The sequence below is a fragment of the Accipiter gentilis genome, chromosome 2 (assembly GCF_929443795.1).
Source record: "Accipiter gentilis chromosome 2, bAccGen1.1, whole genome shotgun sequence".
In the NCBI taxonomy this organism is placed as follows: domain Eukaryota; kingdom Metazoa; phylum Chordata; class Aves; order Accipitriformes; family Accipitridae; genus Astur; species Astur gentilis.
The window spans coordinates 25,760,961-25,779,545 of record NC_064881.1 but is presented as its reverse complement, the minus strand read 5'-3'; the positions used below and the strand labels follow the sequence as shown (position 1 = coordinate 25,779,545).

At 39.7% G+C, this 18,585-nt stretch overlaps 1 protein-coding gene across 1 annotated transcript in view; it reads left to right on the top strand.

Moving 5' to 3' along the window:
- CNGB3 (cyclic nucleotide gated channel subunit beta 3) overlaps positions 1-18,585 on the top strand; it is a 70,962-nt gene that overhangs the window by 11,078 nt on the left and 41,299 nt on the right. Inside the window, exon 3 of the mRNA XM_049819139.1 lies at positions 4,632-4,743. Coding sequence (XP_049675096.1) covers positions 4,632-4,743 — 112 coding nt within the window. The remainder of the gene's footprint in view (positions 1-4,631; positions 4,744-18,585) is intronic.

Here is an 18,585-nt window from a genome sequence, read left to right as displayed (position 1 = left end):
CCTCACAATGTTCTGCTTTTTGCGAAGCTTGAACTCCTGGTTTCATGTGATTATTACACAGTTTTAATAAAAACCCCAACATCTAGCCTTTTGAGTTGCAGAGGAAGAAAAATCTAAATTATCAGTCAAAAAGGATAGATAAGTATTTAAGTCCATAGATAAGTAAAGTATTCTCTTTTTTGCTCTACTACAGAAATGGGAAATACTCTGCTTTGGGCTATTTTGCAAGTGTGTGTAGGTCTGTGTGCATGGCAGTAGGAAATCTAATTAATTTGGAAAGACTGTCAAGGGTCTCTGTCCAAAATTGTGAAGTGAAAACTGAAGATAAAAACTGTTTTATGGAAACAGGAACAAGAGAGCTGAGCAGCCTCGGAATAAGTTGGATATACTCCTCCAACATGCAGAGATCTTCTGGCTACTCTAACCTAATCCTGCAATACTGTTCCAATGTTATTTTAGTGGAAGTATGAAAATAGGGGATAAGAATAAACAATGAAAGTTTAGTAATACTAACTTTCAGCTGGGAGCATCATCAACCTGGCTAAGATAACACAGGTAAAAGACTGACATCCCACCAATAGTCTTTTTTGTTACTTTTTTGCTTGGCCTAAGTCTCTCTTGGAACAACAAAGACCTGTGGAAAATCAGAAAAATCTGAAAGACTAAGAGAGGGAAACAAATCAGTCTTATAACCTGCATTGTGTTCCTTGCTCCTTGCTATCCTAGGCAGATCACTGGTATGATGAGGTTTCAGTGGGCCTCTGAAGTTAACCAGCTATCTTTTTGAGGGATTCCATCAAGCAGTGTTTTGCCCTCAGAGATATACTACCACAACTGGCACTTTTCCCTTCCATCTTAAAACAGAACCAGCAACACTTATCCCAAGTCCATTTTAAATTGTTATTCTTATGGGGAGGCCAAACGATCTAGAATACATAGACAACAGTGGGCTGCATTCCTCAACTGCCACTGCTAATACGTTGGCAGCTTTACCTACTTATATTCCAATAAAATGGAAATGGAAATCATTTAGAAAAATTCAAATCCCTTATTTTGTTGAGTAAGTATGGATCTATCTGGTTTGAAAATTGCTTTAGATGTTAGTGCCTCGGCATAGTTCTGCCTCCTTTTTCTCATGATTTCTTTACCATGACCAAAGTTATGTAAAGCCAATAGAAGATTTCTTTGTTGTCCCATAAGCTTTGCCATCTACCCGATGGATCTATTCTTCTAGAAACCGATTGTTGTACTCTAAATGTTCCCTAAAATGACTACCACATTGTTCTTAAGGCATTCTTTTGGGGCTGGTCTCATAAGTCAGGGGAGTATAAACTAGATTTAAGCAGCAAAGAGCAAATAGGGTTTTTTTAAATGTGACTACAAGGACAGCCCACACAATTTCACACAGAAAGAAACAACTAAAACTTGACACACAGCTGGCAGTGGTGTTAGGCTGTGATATCCTAATACTTAATGCAAGTAAATCCTGTGCTGGTCCTGGAGATTTATGAACTCTAAAAACTTGTGGAAATTTGGAATCTTCATGGGATTACAATGTTTTCCATCAGTCTGAGTCCAGTCAGCATTTAATGGCTGGTGTGGGTTCAGACCTCAGACTGAATACCTTGAGAGTATCTAGGAGGCTGAGAAGCCATTATCCTTCTTCAATGGGATGCTTATGTGCAAGCACCATATATTTTTTACTTTGTGGTCTTCTCTTCCAATACACATGTTGTCATTCCAGAAATGGATTGTCTTATTCAGGAGCCTGTTACTCTAGGTAATGTGTCTATACTGGCATTTTGTTTCAGATGAAGAATGCCCTTCTGAAACAAATCTGATTGTCTCCCACTGTGCTCTGTTTTTTCACCAAAAAAAACCCTCTAGGAATGCATGACTGGATTCCTTTAGAATAAAACTAAACCAGAAGAAGCACTCCATGAGTAAACCTACTTTACTCAAGCTGCTGATGGTCATCCATTTCAGAGGATCACAATAGACCTGGTTTGAAATACAGCTGCCTCAAACAGATATAGATTGGATGCCAGGCCTTCAGCACCATTTCACTGTTCTGATTGTTCCTATCAGGTTGTATTCTCTGCTAGTATAGATGTAACAAGGGGCAATTACTGTTACAAAGAAAATTCCTAAAGTGAGATAATTACAGAAATGTTGAGATTAGCCTTTCTTTCACTCTTGAGTACATGGCTTTTTGGCTGGGGCCGTCAGGGCAGGGAGAACTGGGAAACTACAAACCATTAATTCGAAGGGAGCAGGAACTTCAGCAAGTGCTGAAATTTTGGGCTCTTGCATCTTTTTCCTACATCACATCATGTTGACCACAAAACCACAGCAGGACTATGTGCCAAGAAAAGCACAAAGTCAGTAGCATCATTTGTAGAGATCCCCTAGGGAAAGAGTTAAATAGAATTTTAACAGGTTAAGGTTTTGTAGCAAGACCCACAAATTAGTCAGTTATAAATAGGTCCAAACCTCCTTTCTTTTCTGTAACTGCAGCTCCTCTGCCATTTTCTTACAGAGGATGTCTATGAAATTCCTAGGAGAACTAGATTTTATTTCACTATGAGAATGTGTTCACTGTGCTAGAAACCTGAACCTGTTTTAAAATTCTCCTTCCTAAAAAAAAGCCTTTTTGACTGGAACTCCCAGAAAAGCATTTTGAACTCCTGTAATCAAATGGTAAGAAACTCTTTCATCCTCTCTTGAACCTTCCTGGGGACAGGAATGGCAACAGTCCTCTTTGGAGTCCTCTCTTTCCTGAATGTATGTTATTCTGTACCTTGGAAATTCGCTGGCAGATCCTTCCGGTAAGATGAAACATTCCCTAGTGTTATATTTTCAACAGACTTTTCCTCAAGATAATGCTGCAATACTAACTGCTGCAGAAAGGAAACAATAATCTGCATTTCCATTAAGTGGATGAGATACTGTTATCAATTTAAGCCATAAATCAAATGGAATGTCAGAGTTTTAAATAGAATTCCTCACAAAATTCTTCCCAGCCTACAGGTGATAAGTAGTACAAATCCTGCAGACTGTCCATTCATACTTAATAGTGCTACATTTCCCCAAGGGACTATTTGAAAATTAACCCCTGAACTTGCTGTCAAAACCCAGCTGACATTGGGGAACATGGATTTCTTTGCCTTCTCTTCAGTTCCTTGTCTGACTCTGGCTTGAGTATTTCTGGCATCCACAGATACCTCTAGGTCTTGTCTTTGATCCCGTTTAAGAAATTAATTCCTGTAAGAGTAGCAGGGCTCACACAGGGTGTTCTCGCTTCTTAACATAAATACTAAGAAAAAATACTAGAAATGCCCCACTGGTCCTGTAATCAATTGCCCATCCAGTAAAAGTCTGAAACTCAGCTCAAGAAACATTGCATCTGTTCTTAATAGATGCCTGAAGAAAATATTATCCCAAATCTGAATAAATGGTGGTAGGAGGGTAGTTTGGTTTATCAAGTACTGTAAACAAACTGACCTGCTGTCCTTCACTAAGTTTTGTTTCAATGCCATTTCAAGCAACCACCTTCCAGCTGAGCAGCTTAACAGTTTACCGGTATAACTGCTTTTACCCCTCTGAAATGAATAACAACTCTCTAAATATGGAGATTAACTATCAGAAGACTAATCTTACACTATCTATCCAAAATACTCAAGGTCTGATTTTCTCTGAGCTGTCTTGAATTTATAATACAGCATACACAACAGGCTCCTGATTTATTTGCTATGATGTTTTGCTGCCAAGCTTTTTCCTGTATAATCATATTACTTAAAGTATTTATGAAGGCTGAGCTTGTTCCTCCTTTATGCAAAGTGTCAGACTGATGAGAGCTTTCAAATTATTTGTCATCATGAAAATTTAAAATAAAAATATAGGATTAATTGTAAAAATTAATCACATAAGGCCACTTAAATGGCAAGAGACTATACAATTTGCATAGTTTGTTCCAAACTCTACAAACTTCCCACTTAAACTCCTTTAAAAAAGCTACTTGTAACAAAAAAAAAAAGAAGAAATAGACTAGCCAAAGTTCTACACACTCACATCCTTAATGATATATTTAAATCATAATTTACTCAGCAACAAAAAGGACTGTCATGGCAGCTGAAGCAAAAAGAGGTTTAATGCAATTCAAACACTGGAGTATAAATAATGTCATTAGCATTTCTATGCATAAGCAAACAAGCTACACTTAATTTTTCTTCCTGTATTTCACAAGGCATTTCTGGAGAGATCTATCTATCTGTCCTCTACATATTTTTTTAAATAAGCACACACTAAAATTGTATCTTACTGCGTTAGTTCATGTTGCTTATAAATATATAAGAGCTCTGTATTGACCATTGTTGAGCTGGTTACAGAGGCATCTAGTTTAAAAACCACAAAGTTACGTATTCTAAAAGGAACACTCCCCATAAACATGTTCTTTAAAGCTGGCACTAAGATTGATTTAAGCAGGAAATTATTCAAAGATCAGGTCCCAGAATCAGTATCATGTAGTGCTTGTCCACTGAAGAAATAATGGCACCCAAGCTGTGATTCCTCCAAAAGTATTATCATAATTCTTTTAAAATTGATATTCAAAAATTAAAACCTTTTTCTAGATGCAGTACCAGCAAAAGAACCCGAGCCTTCAAAAACTGAAAAATCAACTGAACCAGCTAAGGTAATTCAACAGGAACAACATCAGCTCAATGATGGGAAAGAAGATGCCAAGTGAGTAAATTCAATTAAAAAATTTGAAGCTTTTTTCCAGACATCCTGACTTAACATTTCTGTGTGCCGTATTTCAGTTCATTAAATGTCCCTGCTATCCTGTAAGGATCTGAAGAGCTTTATTTGATTTCTAAGGCAACCATATATATGAGGTATTCATTTAGTATGTGCTTTTGATATTCTGTTGTGCACATCATCCTAAATTGCAGGAATGAGGAAAAGGATTTGCTCAACTACACTTATATACTAATTCTAACAATGCTGTTGCTCAGTTATTATTACTCTACCTTAGCAAAGAATAAGTCCCAGGATTCTGCCCTGAATTGCTGGAATGTTTGTCACATCATTCTGACTTAAAAGCTTTTTACCCTGCGCATTTTTTGCTGAATTACACCATTAAATCATCATTACTCTGCACAACCAGAGGATTAGGACTGTCTCTTCCTGAGAAGAGACAAATAAATTAAACAGTAATGTTCCTTCAGGGGAAAATCTAGGGTCATTCAACCTTTGGAAAAAGCTTAGGTGACTGTTTGTTTTGCTAAAATAGAAATAAATATGAAGTCCAGAAAACAATAGTCTTGGAATAGCCTACATTCATTACAGAAGCATAGATTCATAGAATCATAGAATTGTTTAGGTTGGAAGGAACGTATAAAGGTCATGTAGTCCAACCCCCCTGCAATGAGCTGGGACATCTTCAACTAGATCAGGTCGCTCAGAGCCCTGTCCAACCTGACCTTGAATGTTTCCAGGGATGGGGCATCTACCACCTCTCTGGGCAATCTGTTCCAGTGTTTCACCACCCTGTAAAAAATGTCTTCCTTATATCCAGTCTAAATCTACCCTCTTTTAGTTTAAAGCCAATACTGCTTGTCCTATCACTACAGGCCCTATTAAAAAGTCTGGGCTGCAATAAGGTATCCCCAGAGCCTCCTCTTCTCCAGCCTAAACAACCCCAACTCTCTCAGCCTTTCCTCACAGGAGAGGTGTACCAACCCTCTGATCATTTTTGCAGCCCTCCTCTGGACCTGCTCCAACAGGTCCATGTCTTTCCTGTACTGAGGACTCCAGAGCTGGATGCAGTACTCCAGGTGGGGTCTCACCAGAGCAGAGTAGAGGGGCAGGATCATCTCGCTTGACCTGCTGGCCATGCTTCATTTTATGCAGCCCAGGATATTGTTGGCTTTCTGGGCTGTGGCTGCACTCAAACCCACTGTCTGTGTCACTGATTAAACAGCTATTAAACAGCTTCATAGAACAGCTCAGATTGGAAGACTGCTCCAGAAGGAATGAGGTCCAAACTTCTTCTAAGAGCAGGACAAATTTAGAGGTTAGACCCAACTCCCGAATTAGATCAGGTTGCCTAGAACTTTGTTCAGTATAAATGTGAATGTGTATCTCCAAGAATGGTGTTTTCACAGTTTCTCTGGGCAATCTGCTCCATGGTTTGACCATGCTTATTATGAAAATTATTACCTTACATATAATTAAATTTTCCTTTGCTCTAACTTGCTTCCAATGCTTCTCATCCTTTTGCTGTGCACCTCCAAGAACAGTCTGGGTCCACGTTCTCTATAACCGCTCATTGGGTAGTGGAACACTGCAATTACCTCCATGTACTCAACTTTTCATCTCCAGTCTGAACAAACCTGGCTTTCTCAGCATCTCCTCATATATCCTGTTCTCTAGTCCCCAGTCATCTTAATAGCCCTCTGCTAGTGTTGTACCATGTGGGTAGTGCCTTCCATGTACAGGGGAGACTACAGCTGGATACAGATGCAAACTCATAAATGTCATGCAGAAGGAAATAACCACTCCCCTTCAATCAGCTGGCTATGCTTTTTCTAAAGCATAGCATATAGTTAGCCTTCATTGCTGCAAGAACTCATCGTCGATTCATATGCAATTTTTTGTCCACCAGGACCCCCAGATCCTTTTATGCAAAGCTGTTTTCTAGTCAGTCAGCTCCAAGTCTTTACTCTTGCATGGGGTTATTCCATTCCAGGTATGGAAACTTGCATTTGCCTTTGTTATGCTTCATAAAGTTCCTGCCAGTCTGTGCCTACAGCCTGTTGAGATCCCTTTGAGTGGAAAATAATGGATACATTCAGTACAGAACAAGATAGAAACTCCTCCTGCTTGCTTTTGCCTTCTATTATTTTGGATATGCTGATGACACAAAGCTAAAGTCTTTACCTGACACGGAGTTATTTAATTTATAGACAAGATTATCTGTTTCCTCTCCTTCACTAAGACAGACTTTGTACTGCAGTGACAAGGAATAATCAAGCAAAATACTACTGTATATGCCTCTATAAAATAATACATGCAATTAAAAATAACTCTGACTAGAACGACTGGAAATGTTATAAATAACTTGGTAATTTGAATGTGAATCAGTAGGTCAACAATGAAAACCTAGATAAAGCATCTCCTTTTTTATCATTGTAGGATATATTATTAGATGCTTACAGTTCCACTCGTAAATCCTGTTACTGTGGTTAACATGGTTACAATATGCTTATGAAACAAAGGGGTATGTTGCTTATTAGTAGAAGACAAAATCTGTCTGTTAAAATGAAATTAAAAATGTTTATGTTAAACATTCTCCTCTCAGAACTGTTCTGAGTCACTGTCATGTGTGCATCCGGATATATCTAGTCAGTCTAATTTGAGCAACAGCTTCTAAAAATACAGTAAATCTTCAGTAAATTCTACTGTCAAAACAGTTACCTGCTAAATTCTGCAGCAGAGCTTGGAAAGCATAGGGCTGGTGTCATTGCATTGGTATGAAACTAAACTACACATCTATTATATGACTTTCAGAGCTGGAGGGAGAATAATTTTTAAAATGTGCCTTTGAGAGAATTTAATTCATTGCCCCTGAAGATTCATGAGAGTCTATTCAGACACTGTTCTTGATCAAGGTCACTACCTTATTGAGTCTATGCGTTCAAATTTACTTACTAGAATATTTTTAAGATCAACTGCCTTTATTATGTGAGGAAAGCTACGTAAATGTGTATGCATATGGAGAATTTGAGTCAAATAGATACATGTAGTCTACAAAAATAGCAGTAAATGAAACGTGCTCAGATCACTCTCCAGCACTGAGGCCAGCTAGAACAATACAAAATGCCTCCTGAAAGAAGTGTCAGTTGTGAATTATCTTTGCTCAATGCCAAATTCTGGGTATTCCCATACCTGGGAATTACTTGGAAACGTGCCAGTTTGACTATTCAAAACCATATCAAGAACTGTTCATACAACTCAACAAGATAGTCAACTGAGAGTTCCATTGTCTAGTTGTTTCCCCTGTCACTGTTTAATCTACATGTAGATAATGTCCAAATGGAGATTAGTAACAAGTGGTATCCCTTGGGGGTCTGCATTGGGAGCAATACTATTTGATATCTTTATTATTTACATAGACAGTGAGATTGAGTGCACCCTCAGCAAGTTTGCAGACAACAACAACCTGAGTGGTACAGTTCCTTCATTGAAGAGAAGGGATGCCATCCAGAGAGACCTTGAGGATTGGACCCATATGAACCTCGTGAAGTTCAACAAGGCCAAGTGCAAGGTCCTGCATCTGGGTCAGGGCAATCACCAGTATCAACACAGGCTTGGTGATGAATGGATTGAGAGTAGCCCTGCGGAGAAGGACTTGGAGATACTGGTGAATGAAAAATTAGCTATGAGCTTGCAATGTGTGCTTGCAGCCCAGAAAGCCAACAGTATCCTGAGCTGCATGATAAGAAGTGTGACCAGCAGGTCAAGGAGGTGATCCTGCCCCTCTACTCCACTCTTATGAGACCCCACATGGTATACTACCTCCAGCTCTGGGGTACTCTGTACAACAAAGGCATAGACCTGTTAGAGCAGGTCCAGAGGAGGGGCACAAAAATGATGGAACACCTCTCCTGTGAGGAAAGGCTGAGAGAGTTGAGGTTGTCTAGTCTGGAGAAGAGAAGGCTCCAGGGAGACCTTATTGCAGCATTTCAATATATAAAAGGGGCTTATAAGAAAGACGGAGAGAGACTTTTTTCCAGGCCCTATAGGGAAAGGACAAGGGGTAATGTTTTCAAACTAAAACTGAGTAGATTTAGATTAGATGTAAAGAACAAATTTTTTTGTGATGAGGGTGGTGAGACACTGCTTGCCCAGAGAAGTTGTGGGTGCCCCATCCCTGGAAGTGTTCAAGGTCAGGTTGGATGGGGCTTTGAGCAACTTGATCTAGTGGAAGATGTCCCTGCCCATGGCAGAGGGATTGGACGGGTCCCTTCCAAACCAAACTATTCTATGATTCTATGATACTGTTAGGGAAAGAGCCATAATTTGGTTGGTTGAATGAATTCAAGGCTGGTAAAATGGTTGGCAGGATTTTCTTAACTGAAATCTCAGATTTCGTCCAGGTGTATTTCAGGGCAGTATCTGAGGGAAGGGGAGATGGGAGCCAAGAGTAACCCCAGCACAAGCAGTGTCCTTACCAACAAGGTGTAGTCCCACAGGGTCTGAACACAGCAAGCAGAGCAGGATCTTAGTAACAGGGTCCATCAACAAGGCAAAGTGATAAACCAGGTTTAGGGTCCGTCCAGGGAGCCCAGTCAGGAGAAAAAAGACTGGGTCAGGGACAGGGCTGGAGACAAGGCTACAAAATGGCTCCAAAGTCCACCCAGGAGACAGCACCAGAGACAGAAATGGAGCTATAGACACCTAGGCATAGTTCAGGCAGTGATTAAGGCCTGAGCTTAAGTGGACATCCCAGGCCCATGGGCAGAGAGTGTGGGTGGAAGTCCCACTGGAGGCTGCTCAGGGCCATTAAAGCCTGTTGGTGTACTCAGGGTACTGGTACTGTGCTTTGACTTACTTAGATAGACTATTTTTCTATACTATCCTCCAAGAGTGAAAGTTTAATAAAAAGTCACTTGATCTGCACAGTAAGAAATCACCAGTATGCCTGTAGACTGTGAGTGAGATACATAATAAGGTAAGGTTTGTGGATATATATCTGTTCACAATCCGTATACATCCAGAGCACCTCAACTTTCATGGAAATTATGTTAACAGAAAAGGTTTCACCTTCTCTTCTGTTACTGTGACTTTTAATTTTTTAAAATGCATCTGTGCAGCCTCAGATACATAGAGTAAGGAAGAGGGAAGAAGGCAGTTGTCCTGTTGGAAACAGCACACTTTTCATTTGGATTAGACCTGTGCCTCTCCATGCAGAATTTCAGGGGGAGGTAATTAGCTTCCACGTAAGGACTTTAAATTTTAAAATCTTAGGTAATACTGTTTTATGAACAATTATAGTAATGTAATTAACTTATCTGAAATCAGTAAGACCACTTATATATATGACAGTTTGCAAGATTGTGCACCACTATGTCCTTCTTCAGTTCAGTTGCATTAGAGTAGCTTTTTACTCATGGTGCAGCCTGTATTATCTATTAATAGGAAAATAGGGGGTTTTAACTTCCTCTGAAAGAACAAAACATTTTTTCTCTTGCTAAGTCAACAACAGCTTTGACAAAGACTGCAATTACTCCTGAAAATTCCCATAGAAACTGTCCAAAAGAAAAAAAAAAAAATACTTCTGGCTTTCCCTCTCAGCACTTCCTCATTTTTAAAATACAGCAGTACATGGCGATGGGCATTTAATAAACAGCAGAAAGACACAGCACTGGTCTCAGCCACCTGAACACTATGTCTGAAAGAGGAGACACACAAGAACGGCTGATGTGCCAAGGCGCTGAATTGTGGCCAAGTAACTGAAACTTTTAATGTCTGTTTCCTAATGGCTTAGATAGGATCGCACACGAGTCGACCCTGTCTGCCAACATATTGTTTCTCCCCTCCATCTTTAATGATAATGTAACAGAACGGTAGGTAATTTCCATGAGTAGCTATTTACTGAGCGATAATAATCTCTGGGAGGGAGGGCTAAGACTACACTGCCTCTTCACAGCAAGAAATGAGGGAACAAAACAACACTCAGGACCTAATTTGCACTCTAATAGAAGACAGTGGAGTCTTATTAACAAGGAACCAGCACAAAACATCATTGCGGCCTTAATAATATATCGAGATTGCTTTCTGTTGGGGAGGGTTCATAAAAACATGTATGTGCATACACAATCCTGCACTTCTTTGAAATGCAGTGCAAGCATTTCACGGGAGATATGCGTAGCGCTTAAGCAAATATGGCACATTGCCAGGGAGCTGCAAGGACCAGCCCCTGCCTCAGGGACAGGGAGCTGGCAGCATGGTGGACAGGGCAGGGGCCTCCCCAGCCAGGGCCCAGGCCCAGCCCCGAGCAAGGCGAGCAGGGCAGGCCCAGAGGTAGCAGCCAAGGCCAGCCCAGAGCCCAGATCACCAGGCAAGTCTGTGGTGACAAGGCAGATCCGGGGCCAAGCCAGGAAGGCAGTCGGCCCGTCAGTCAGTCAGTGCCCGGTAAGGGGAACGGGGATCAGACCCAGCCCTGGGGCAGCCAAGCCGGGCTGGGCTGAGGGCAGGCTGGATGTCAGCCTGCGGGGGTGGGTGAGGATCCGTGGGGCCCACGGCCAGGCCCAGGCCCAGTCACGCTTGCCACTCAGTGGGAGCTGTAGTTGTGGACCAAGCACTACAGCCGCCAATGAAAGCAAAGGTCTTCAGACCATCTTGCTCCACAAACAGAGAAATATAGCCCTGTGTACTCAAGAGAAAATGACAACATGCTTCGTGAGGGTACTGTTTGGAACCCAAAATCTAACCAAAAAAAACCCAAACCTACAAAGACGTGACTTAGATGATCACAAAGGTGACGTAGGAGAGACCTTTGTATGACCGCACGCTGAAGGCTGGGAACCAATAAAGAGCCTGTGGCATGTGGCAGCCGATGAAGAGGAGGACTGTATGAAGTGTTTTGGCATGTAAGAGTAGAGGGGAGACAGATGCCTAAGAAACAAGTAGTAGTCAATGCCTGGCATCAGGGGACAAGACAAAGAACTTGCAGCAAGTCCTAGAAAAAGTAGAGTATGGAAGAATGGTAAACAAAGCACCTGAGAACATAGATCAGAGAAAATGGAGGGATACAAAGAGCTTCTATGACCTTTTCTCTCCTCTGTGTCTTTTAAAAGCCTTTAAGCCTGGATAAGAGTGTTTCATCTTCCCAGATTACCAAAGTGATTACAATGTACTATTTATACTAAGGCAGTACTCTGAAACCCCAGTCAAGGATCATGAACTCTACTCTGCAAAATGCTGTGTAAAATGACAATCCATATTTGTGGGCCACATAACCAAAGGTCCATGAAGAAAAAAAACCACAGTGGGTAACTGGGACTTTGGATGTTTTTGGATTTCACTTTAAGATCTTACACATTCTGGGTTATGTTTAGAGAAGAACAAAAATTTCTATCTGGTATGTCACCTTCAGAATCTAGGTATTATGAACAAAACATGTTCCTATAAAATGCACTAAATAAATTTTAATAAAATACAAAAATTATACAAAATAGGTTTAACATTCTTACCCTGTAAACATACTCTTCTGATTCTGCTTTTGCAAATGCAGGAACCCAGTGTTCAATATTTTCAAATAAAGGGAGCTCCAGTGTTGCAAACCACCATACAAGCACAGGTAGTTCAGGAAGACTGAGTTTTGTGCTCGTAGTTTGCCTTTTTCATAGCCACATCCTATTACCTAGTAGGCTATACCAGTCCTTCTCAGGCCCATAAAGGAGATTTTTTCCTCTCTAATTTGGCTAATAGCAAAAAAAGATAACAAAACAAACAAAGATTAAGAGGCAATTTGCTATGTGGTGCATAGCCAGGTTAATAAAGAGAGCTCCTGCTGGTAGCATGTTCTTAGTGAGTAATGCACTTCATTTAGCTCAATTACCTCGACCAAGAAAATTATTGTGCTTATTAGTGCTTGCCATCCACTAGTTGCAACACATCAATTCACCAAGCTGATGCATCTTAGAGAAACTATGTCCTATCACAAGAACAAAATCTCAGCTCCCTGATGAAACAAAACCAGTATCAACCCTCTGCAGAGTCTCCAGAAATCCTTGATTACTGTAGGAACACCAGAGACCCAAAAAGATGACATTCATGGCACTAAATTCCAATCAACTTGAAATAAAGTAAAACAAGGCCAATCCTGGGCACTTCTGAAAACCCCTAATTTAGACATAGTTTCAAGTACATTCTATGAAGAGACTAATACATTTCCTTAGTTGTTTCCAGCTAACCACTGCAGTACTTGAAATTGTAAACAGATGGAACACATCCAGTACAGTTTGTAAGCCTGACTGAAAAGACATTAATATATTAAAAAAACCAAAATACTTTTCTTAGCACTTATATTCCTTCTGCTTAGGTCTTTCTATCAGAGCTTGTCACTTTTAGTGCTTGCATTTGAATTTCTGCAATGGCTAAATTGAGAACCTGCAAATTAAATAGAAAGGTGATGGTGTGCTGCCTGTACCAAAATGGATTAAACTTGCTGTAATCATTGCTGAGATGTATTTTCCTACAGCCTTTAAATTCTATCCATTCTGCAGGATGCAGTTACCCATGCTATTTAATGCCACTCACTCTGCACGACAATCAAGTAGGTAGCCTGAAGTTAAAAAGGTAGCGATTTCCTTGAAGACTAAATGAAGCAAGTAAAAAGACAGGAATATCATTACACAGACTGAAATGCTGCTTCTTTTTTTTTTTTCCTTGCATTATTTTAAATTATATATTCATAATATTCATACATATTTATTTTTGAATATATAAATGAGATAAATTCTTTTCTTAGTATATGTAAGAAAAAAAGGGTATAGTTTGTTATACTTTGCCACTGATTTCTTTCTTTAATTAAAAGTATTTTGTGTAAATCCTCCATTGACCTAACATTTTTCAAAGTAGGAAGATACCTTTTTTTGTGATGGAAGAAATGATAATTTATTAAAAATGCTATCTCTGCTATTATCTGTTGAGTCAATTGTGGGGAAAAAAGCAAAGCAATGAGCGTTGTGACAGGTAAACTAGTATGTGTAGTATAAAATATTTGTATTTAAATTGCACTTATATTCAAATTACATTTACACCAAACATTTGCACATACATCAGGGTCTTTCTTGATAAATCTAACAGACATATAAATCTAAGACATAATGCTTATTGTCATTTAATAAAGGAAAACTGATTATTACTTCATGAGAAGTATAAATATTCATGCTTATAATTAATCTTGTCCAGCACTTCTTTTTAAAACACCGAGTCTCCAGTTATTTACTCATTTTCCAAATATTAGCTATTTAAGATGAAAACATCCCATGTTGTGCAGCACAAGAGAGGAACAGAGGAAACAGTGACAGGCAGAGATATGAGGATCAGATGAGAAGTCAAAGGCGTCTGGCAGCCCAGTCTTATTTGGTGGCCTGGATGAATGATAGTCAGGAGGAGATGTGTGATGATCAGTTGTCCACAGGGAACATGCCAACTTTGTTGCTGAATTTGGAAAAGAATGTGGCAGGAGCCTGCAGAAGGGGAAAGGATGGTCTTAGATAGCGGTAATTGGAAGTCATCTCAGAGAAATGGGTTCTTTCTATCTCTCACCAAGTTTCTTTGTGATACTGGGAAAGCTACATGAAATGAGGTCCTACACAGGTGGCTGTATAGCAGTTTACAACTAATGAAGGTAGAGTTGCAACAGAGTTGGTTGCACCAAGCTAGTTTTATATAATTAGCATCGGCAACAATAGCACATGGCATGAAGTTCAGTATATTGTGAAAGTCTGCCAGGGCTCCCAATAGCGGAGCAACTTTAGTTGCCACACAAGCTGAATCTATGCCACAACTTCTTTTACTTGTATTTTTACCCTTGCTAGTTGAATTAAAGCTTCCTGAAGCGTATATCAGCTAAAAGATTCTTATTCAGGTACTTACACCTCTGCACACTGAAAATTATAAAATTAACTAATATTCTTAGTCATCATACAATTATTACCCTTTTCCCAGATCTTTTTTCATTTGCAAAAAAAACCAGTTAGAACATGAAAACGTTTAAACAGCCAAAAAGTAAGATAAAAGAAAAGGGACTATAAATTTTATCCCATGTTCACAGTGGATAGGACAAATTGTACCAAAAGATATTTATGTTAAGAAAAATTCGTTCAATGAGGCTAGTGAAGCACTAGAATAAATTCTTTAGGAAGATGTATTGGGTTTGCGTGGCCAGGTTTTGGTAGCAGGGGGCTACAGAGGTGGCTTCTGTGAGAAGCTGCTATTCTAGCTGCCTCGGTGTCTTGACAGAGCCAATGCCAGCCGGCTCCAAGATGGACCCACCGCTGGCCAAGGCCGAGCCCATCAGCAACAGTGGTAGTATCTTTGCAATAAGATATTTAAAAAGGGAAAAAATACTGTGCAACAGCAGCCAGGAGAGAAGAGTGAGAACATGTGAGAGAAACAACCCTGCAGACCCCAAGGACAGTGAAGAAGGAGGGGGAGGAGGTGCTCCGGGCACCAGAGCAGAGATTCCCCTGCAGCCCGTGGGGAAGACCCTGGTGAGACAGGCTGTCCCCCTGCAGCCCAGGGAGGTCCACGGTGGAGCAGATATCCACCTGCAGCCCATGGAGGACCCCACGCTGGAGCAGGCGGGACCCGAAGGTGGCTGTGACCCCGTGGGAAGCCCACACTGGAGCAGGCTCCTGGCAGAACCTGCAGACCCGTGGAGAGCGGAGCCCACGCTGGAGCAGGTTTTGTGGCAGGACTTGTGACCCCATGGAAGGGACCCACTCTGAAGCAGTGTGCTCCTGAAAGACTGCACCCCATGGAAGGGACCCATGTTGGAGCAGTTCGTGAAGAACTGCAGCCTGTGGGAAGGACCAACATTGGAGAAGTTCATGGAGAACTGTCTCCCATGGGAGGGATCCCACACTGGAGCAGGAGAAGAGTGTGATGAGTCCTGCCCCTGAGGAGGAAGGAGCGGCAGAGACATGTGAGAAACTGACCCTAACCCCTATTCCCTCTCCCCTTGCGTTGCTGAGGGGGAGGAGGTAGAGAACTCTGGAGTAAAGTTGAGCCCGGGAAGAAGGGAGGGGTGGGGGGAAGTTGTTTTTAAGATTTGGTTTTATTTCTCATTACCCTACTCTGATTTGATTGGTAATAAATGAAACTAATTTCCCTAAATCAAGTCTGTTTTGCCCATGACCGTAACTGCTGAGTGACCTCTCCCTGTCCCCTACCCATGAGCCTTCTATTATTTTTCCCTCCCCTGTCCAGTTGAGGAGGGGGAGTGATAGAGTGGCTTTGTGAGCCATCACTAGACATATTTAAGAACAGGTTACACAAGAATCTGTCAGGAATAGCACAGATATACCTCATCCAGCTTTGAGCTGTGGGGACTAGGATTACAGGATGTCTCAAAGTTCTCTACAGTCCTATGCTTGTGTGATTTTTTTGGATCTGTATTAAAACAGATGAGAAATGAAAGCATCTATTGAAAATTAAGTTTTTCAAGTTTGAGACATTTTATTGCAACTTTTTTTTTTTTAAATTCACTTTGGGAAATATTATAGTGTTTTCATTTCAGCTTTTTATTTCCTGTGTATTAATAAAAACTGAAGAATAGAAAGTTGGAAGAAGGATTTGTGCTGTGCTCATGAATTCTGTATGGCACTGGATCATACTCTGATTAAGACTTTTCTTCCTTAGCCATAAATCATTATATGCTTATGTAAATAAGTTATGAGTTTGCATCTGAATGTGTTTGAATGTAGCAGATGGTATGTATATATATGATAAGAAATATCTTTAAAAATTCCTGATAAGAGCCAGATGCCCCAGACAGATTTAATCACTTAAAGATAAGAAAGCCCCAATGACACAACAGCACCAGATAGGGAAATAAGGGAGGCAAAACTGTCTCACTTATTATCATATGGTTCCTTCTCAGAATATTATACTTTTGTTCTAAAGCAATCAGTGTCAGAAATTATGCCACCCTTATTTTTAACATCATAGTAAATATCCAGTGCAATTAAACAACTTTATATCACCAGTGACATTAAAGAAAGATGATTTTTCAAATTTAATTGATACTTTCAACATTCATACTTCTTTATTTTGTATAGTTCATACTGCAAAATTACTAATTAAAATAAAATCTTATTCAAATTTTAATCTGGTACCTCAGTGAGAGCTCCATGTTGAGACAGACTTCTCTTTAGAGAGTACTGTAAAGAAGATTAGAGGATTCGCAGCCTGTTGTGATTGAGTAACTAGGAGGATTGTCAAAGAAGCTGCTGTGACAAACCTTTGAACTAAAGAGGAGGAATCTCATGCAGCCTAGATGATTAGATTTCAGTCTGCACTGCATCAAGAAGTTTGTTCTGAGTCCAATGTCAGTAGATAACTGAAAGATAGTGCCTTCCTTGAACATTGTTGCTTCTATATCCGTTTTGCTGTATGAATACAACATGAGATCTGGGAAATGGATGATCTCTGCATCTTACTTCAAGAACACTTGCTTAGCACCCAAACGACCATAATTTCTGTACAAAGACTCTGAACTGAGGGAAAGTTATGAAATCCAACAGAAAGTTCTATTTACATGTCATCCACATGAAGCTTACTAATGCTTATGGCCTATTCTTGCTTCTATATATAATCAAAACCAACACATATATTATTATATCACTATGTTTAAATTAGAGAAATATGTAAGAAAATAGATAGTAGGACAAAAGTAACATCCGTTTAAATTCAAATTGTATAGTGAAGAACAATTCAATCCTAAAATAGAATGAAAATAGAAATGTATTTTATTCTTTTTTATTGCAAAGACAAGTTAATGTACTACTAGTATTTCAAAATATGCAGCAAATAGAGAAAGACATAATCTTCTGGATCACTAAAGATGGGTCTCTCTCAAACATTTTCCCTCTTAAAAGAAGAGATGATGGGGCGGAGGAAGATACTTGTTTCAAGACTGCTAATGAAAATTAAAATTTAATTAAGAGCTTTTTGAAATTCCATGGAATCTAACCTGTCAACAGTTTGTTTCAAGACTGTAAGATGGTATATTTATCTTAGAAACTCACTTTCTTAGCACTTGAACTGTTGAGATTTTTGGTAGTAGTGGACCTGGTAGTATCTGTACAAGTTAAGTCACTCATTCACTTTCCAAACCTTTATGTATTTCAAGTTTGTTTACTCAAAAGGATTTCCTGTCATGCTGCATACATTCTCTTACATTCTCAGGAACCACTGCCTGCAATAGTTTTCATGATCTTAGCTAATATAATCTTGAAGTCTGTCATGCTTGTTTCAACTGCTCCTCACTCACAGTAGAAGGCTGTCCAGTATCCCAGACTTAAAAGGCTTAGAAACTTTCTTCAGACTTTTAACTCATATTACTTTGTAGTGTTTCTATTCACATTTATTATTATTACAATACTCTTCCTCAGCTCAGATACCTGTTTCCCTACACAGTTCTCCACCAAAATTTGAATTTATACACAACAATCCTACTGCCTCTCAGTCTGTTTTGCTGCCCTTTTTAAAGCTATGTTCCCAGCAGCCTTGATCATTCTAAGAGGCTTTATACAGTTTCCTACATGAATTCACCTTTTGAGTATATCTGGTCAGTATAATTCCCACCATTGGCTTATATACCAATAGTAATGCTTCCTTCACTGGCAATATGTCAGATTCAATCTAGGATTACATTTGTACCAGTGTAGCCAGATTACAGTATGGCTCATAGGCACCTTGCTGTTGACTAAAACACTTGGATATATATCCTTTTGTCATCTGCAATTGATGATCCCACCATTTACAAAAGAAATTCTTACAATT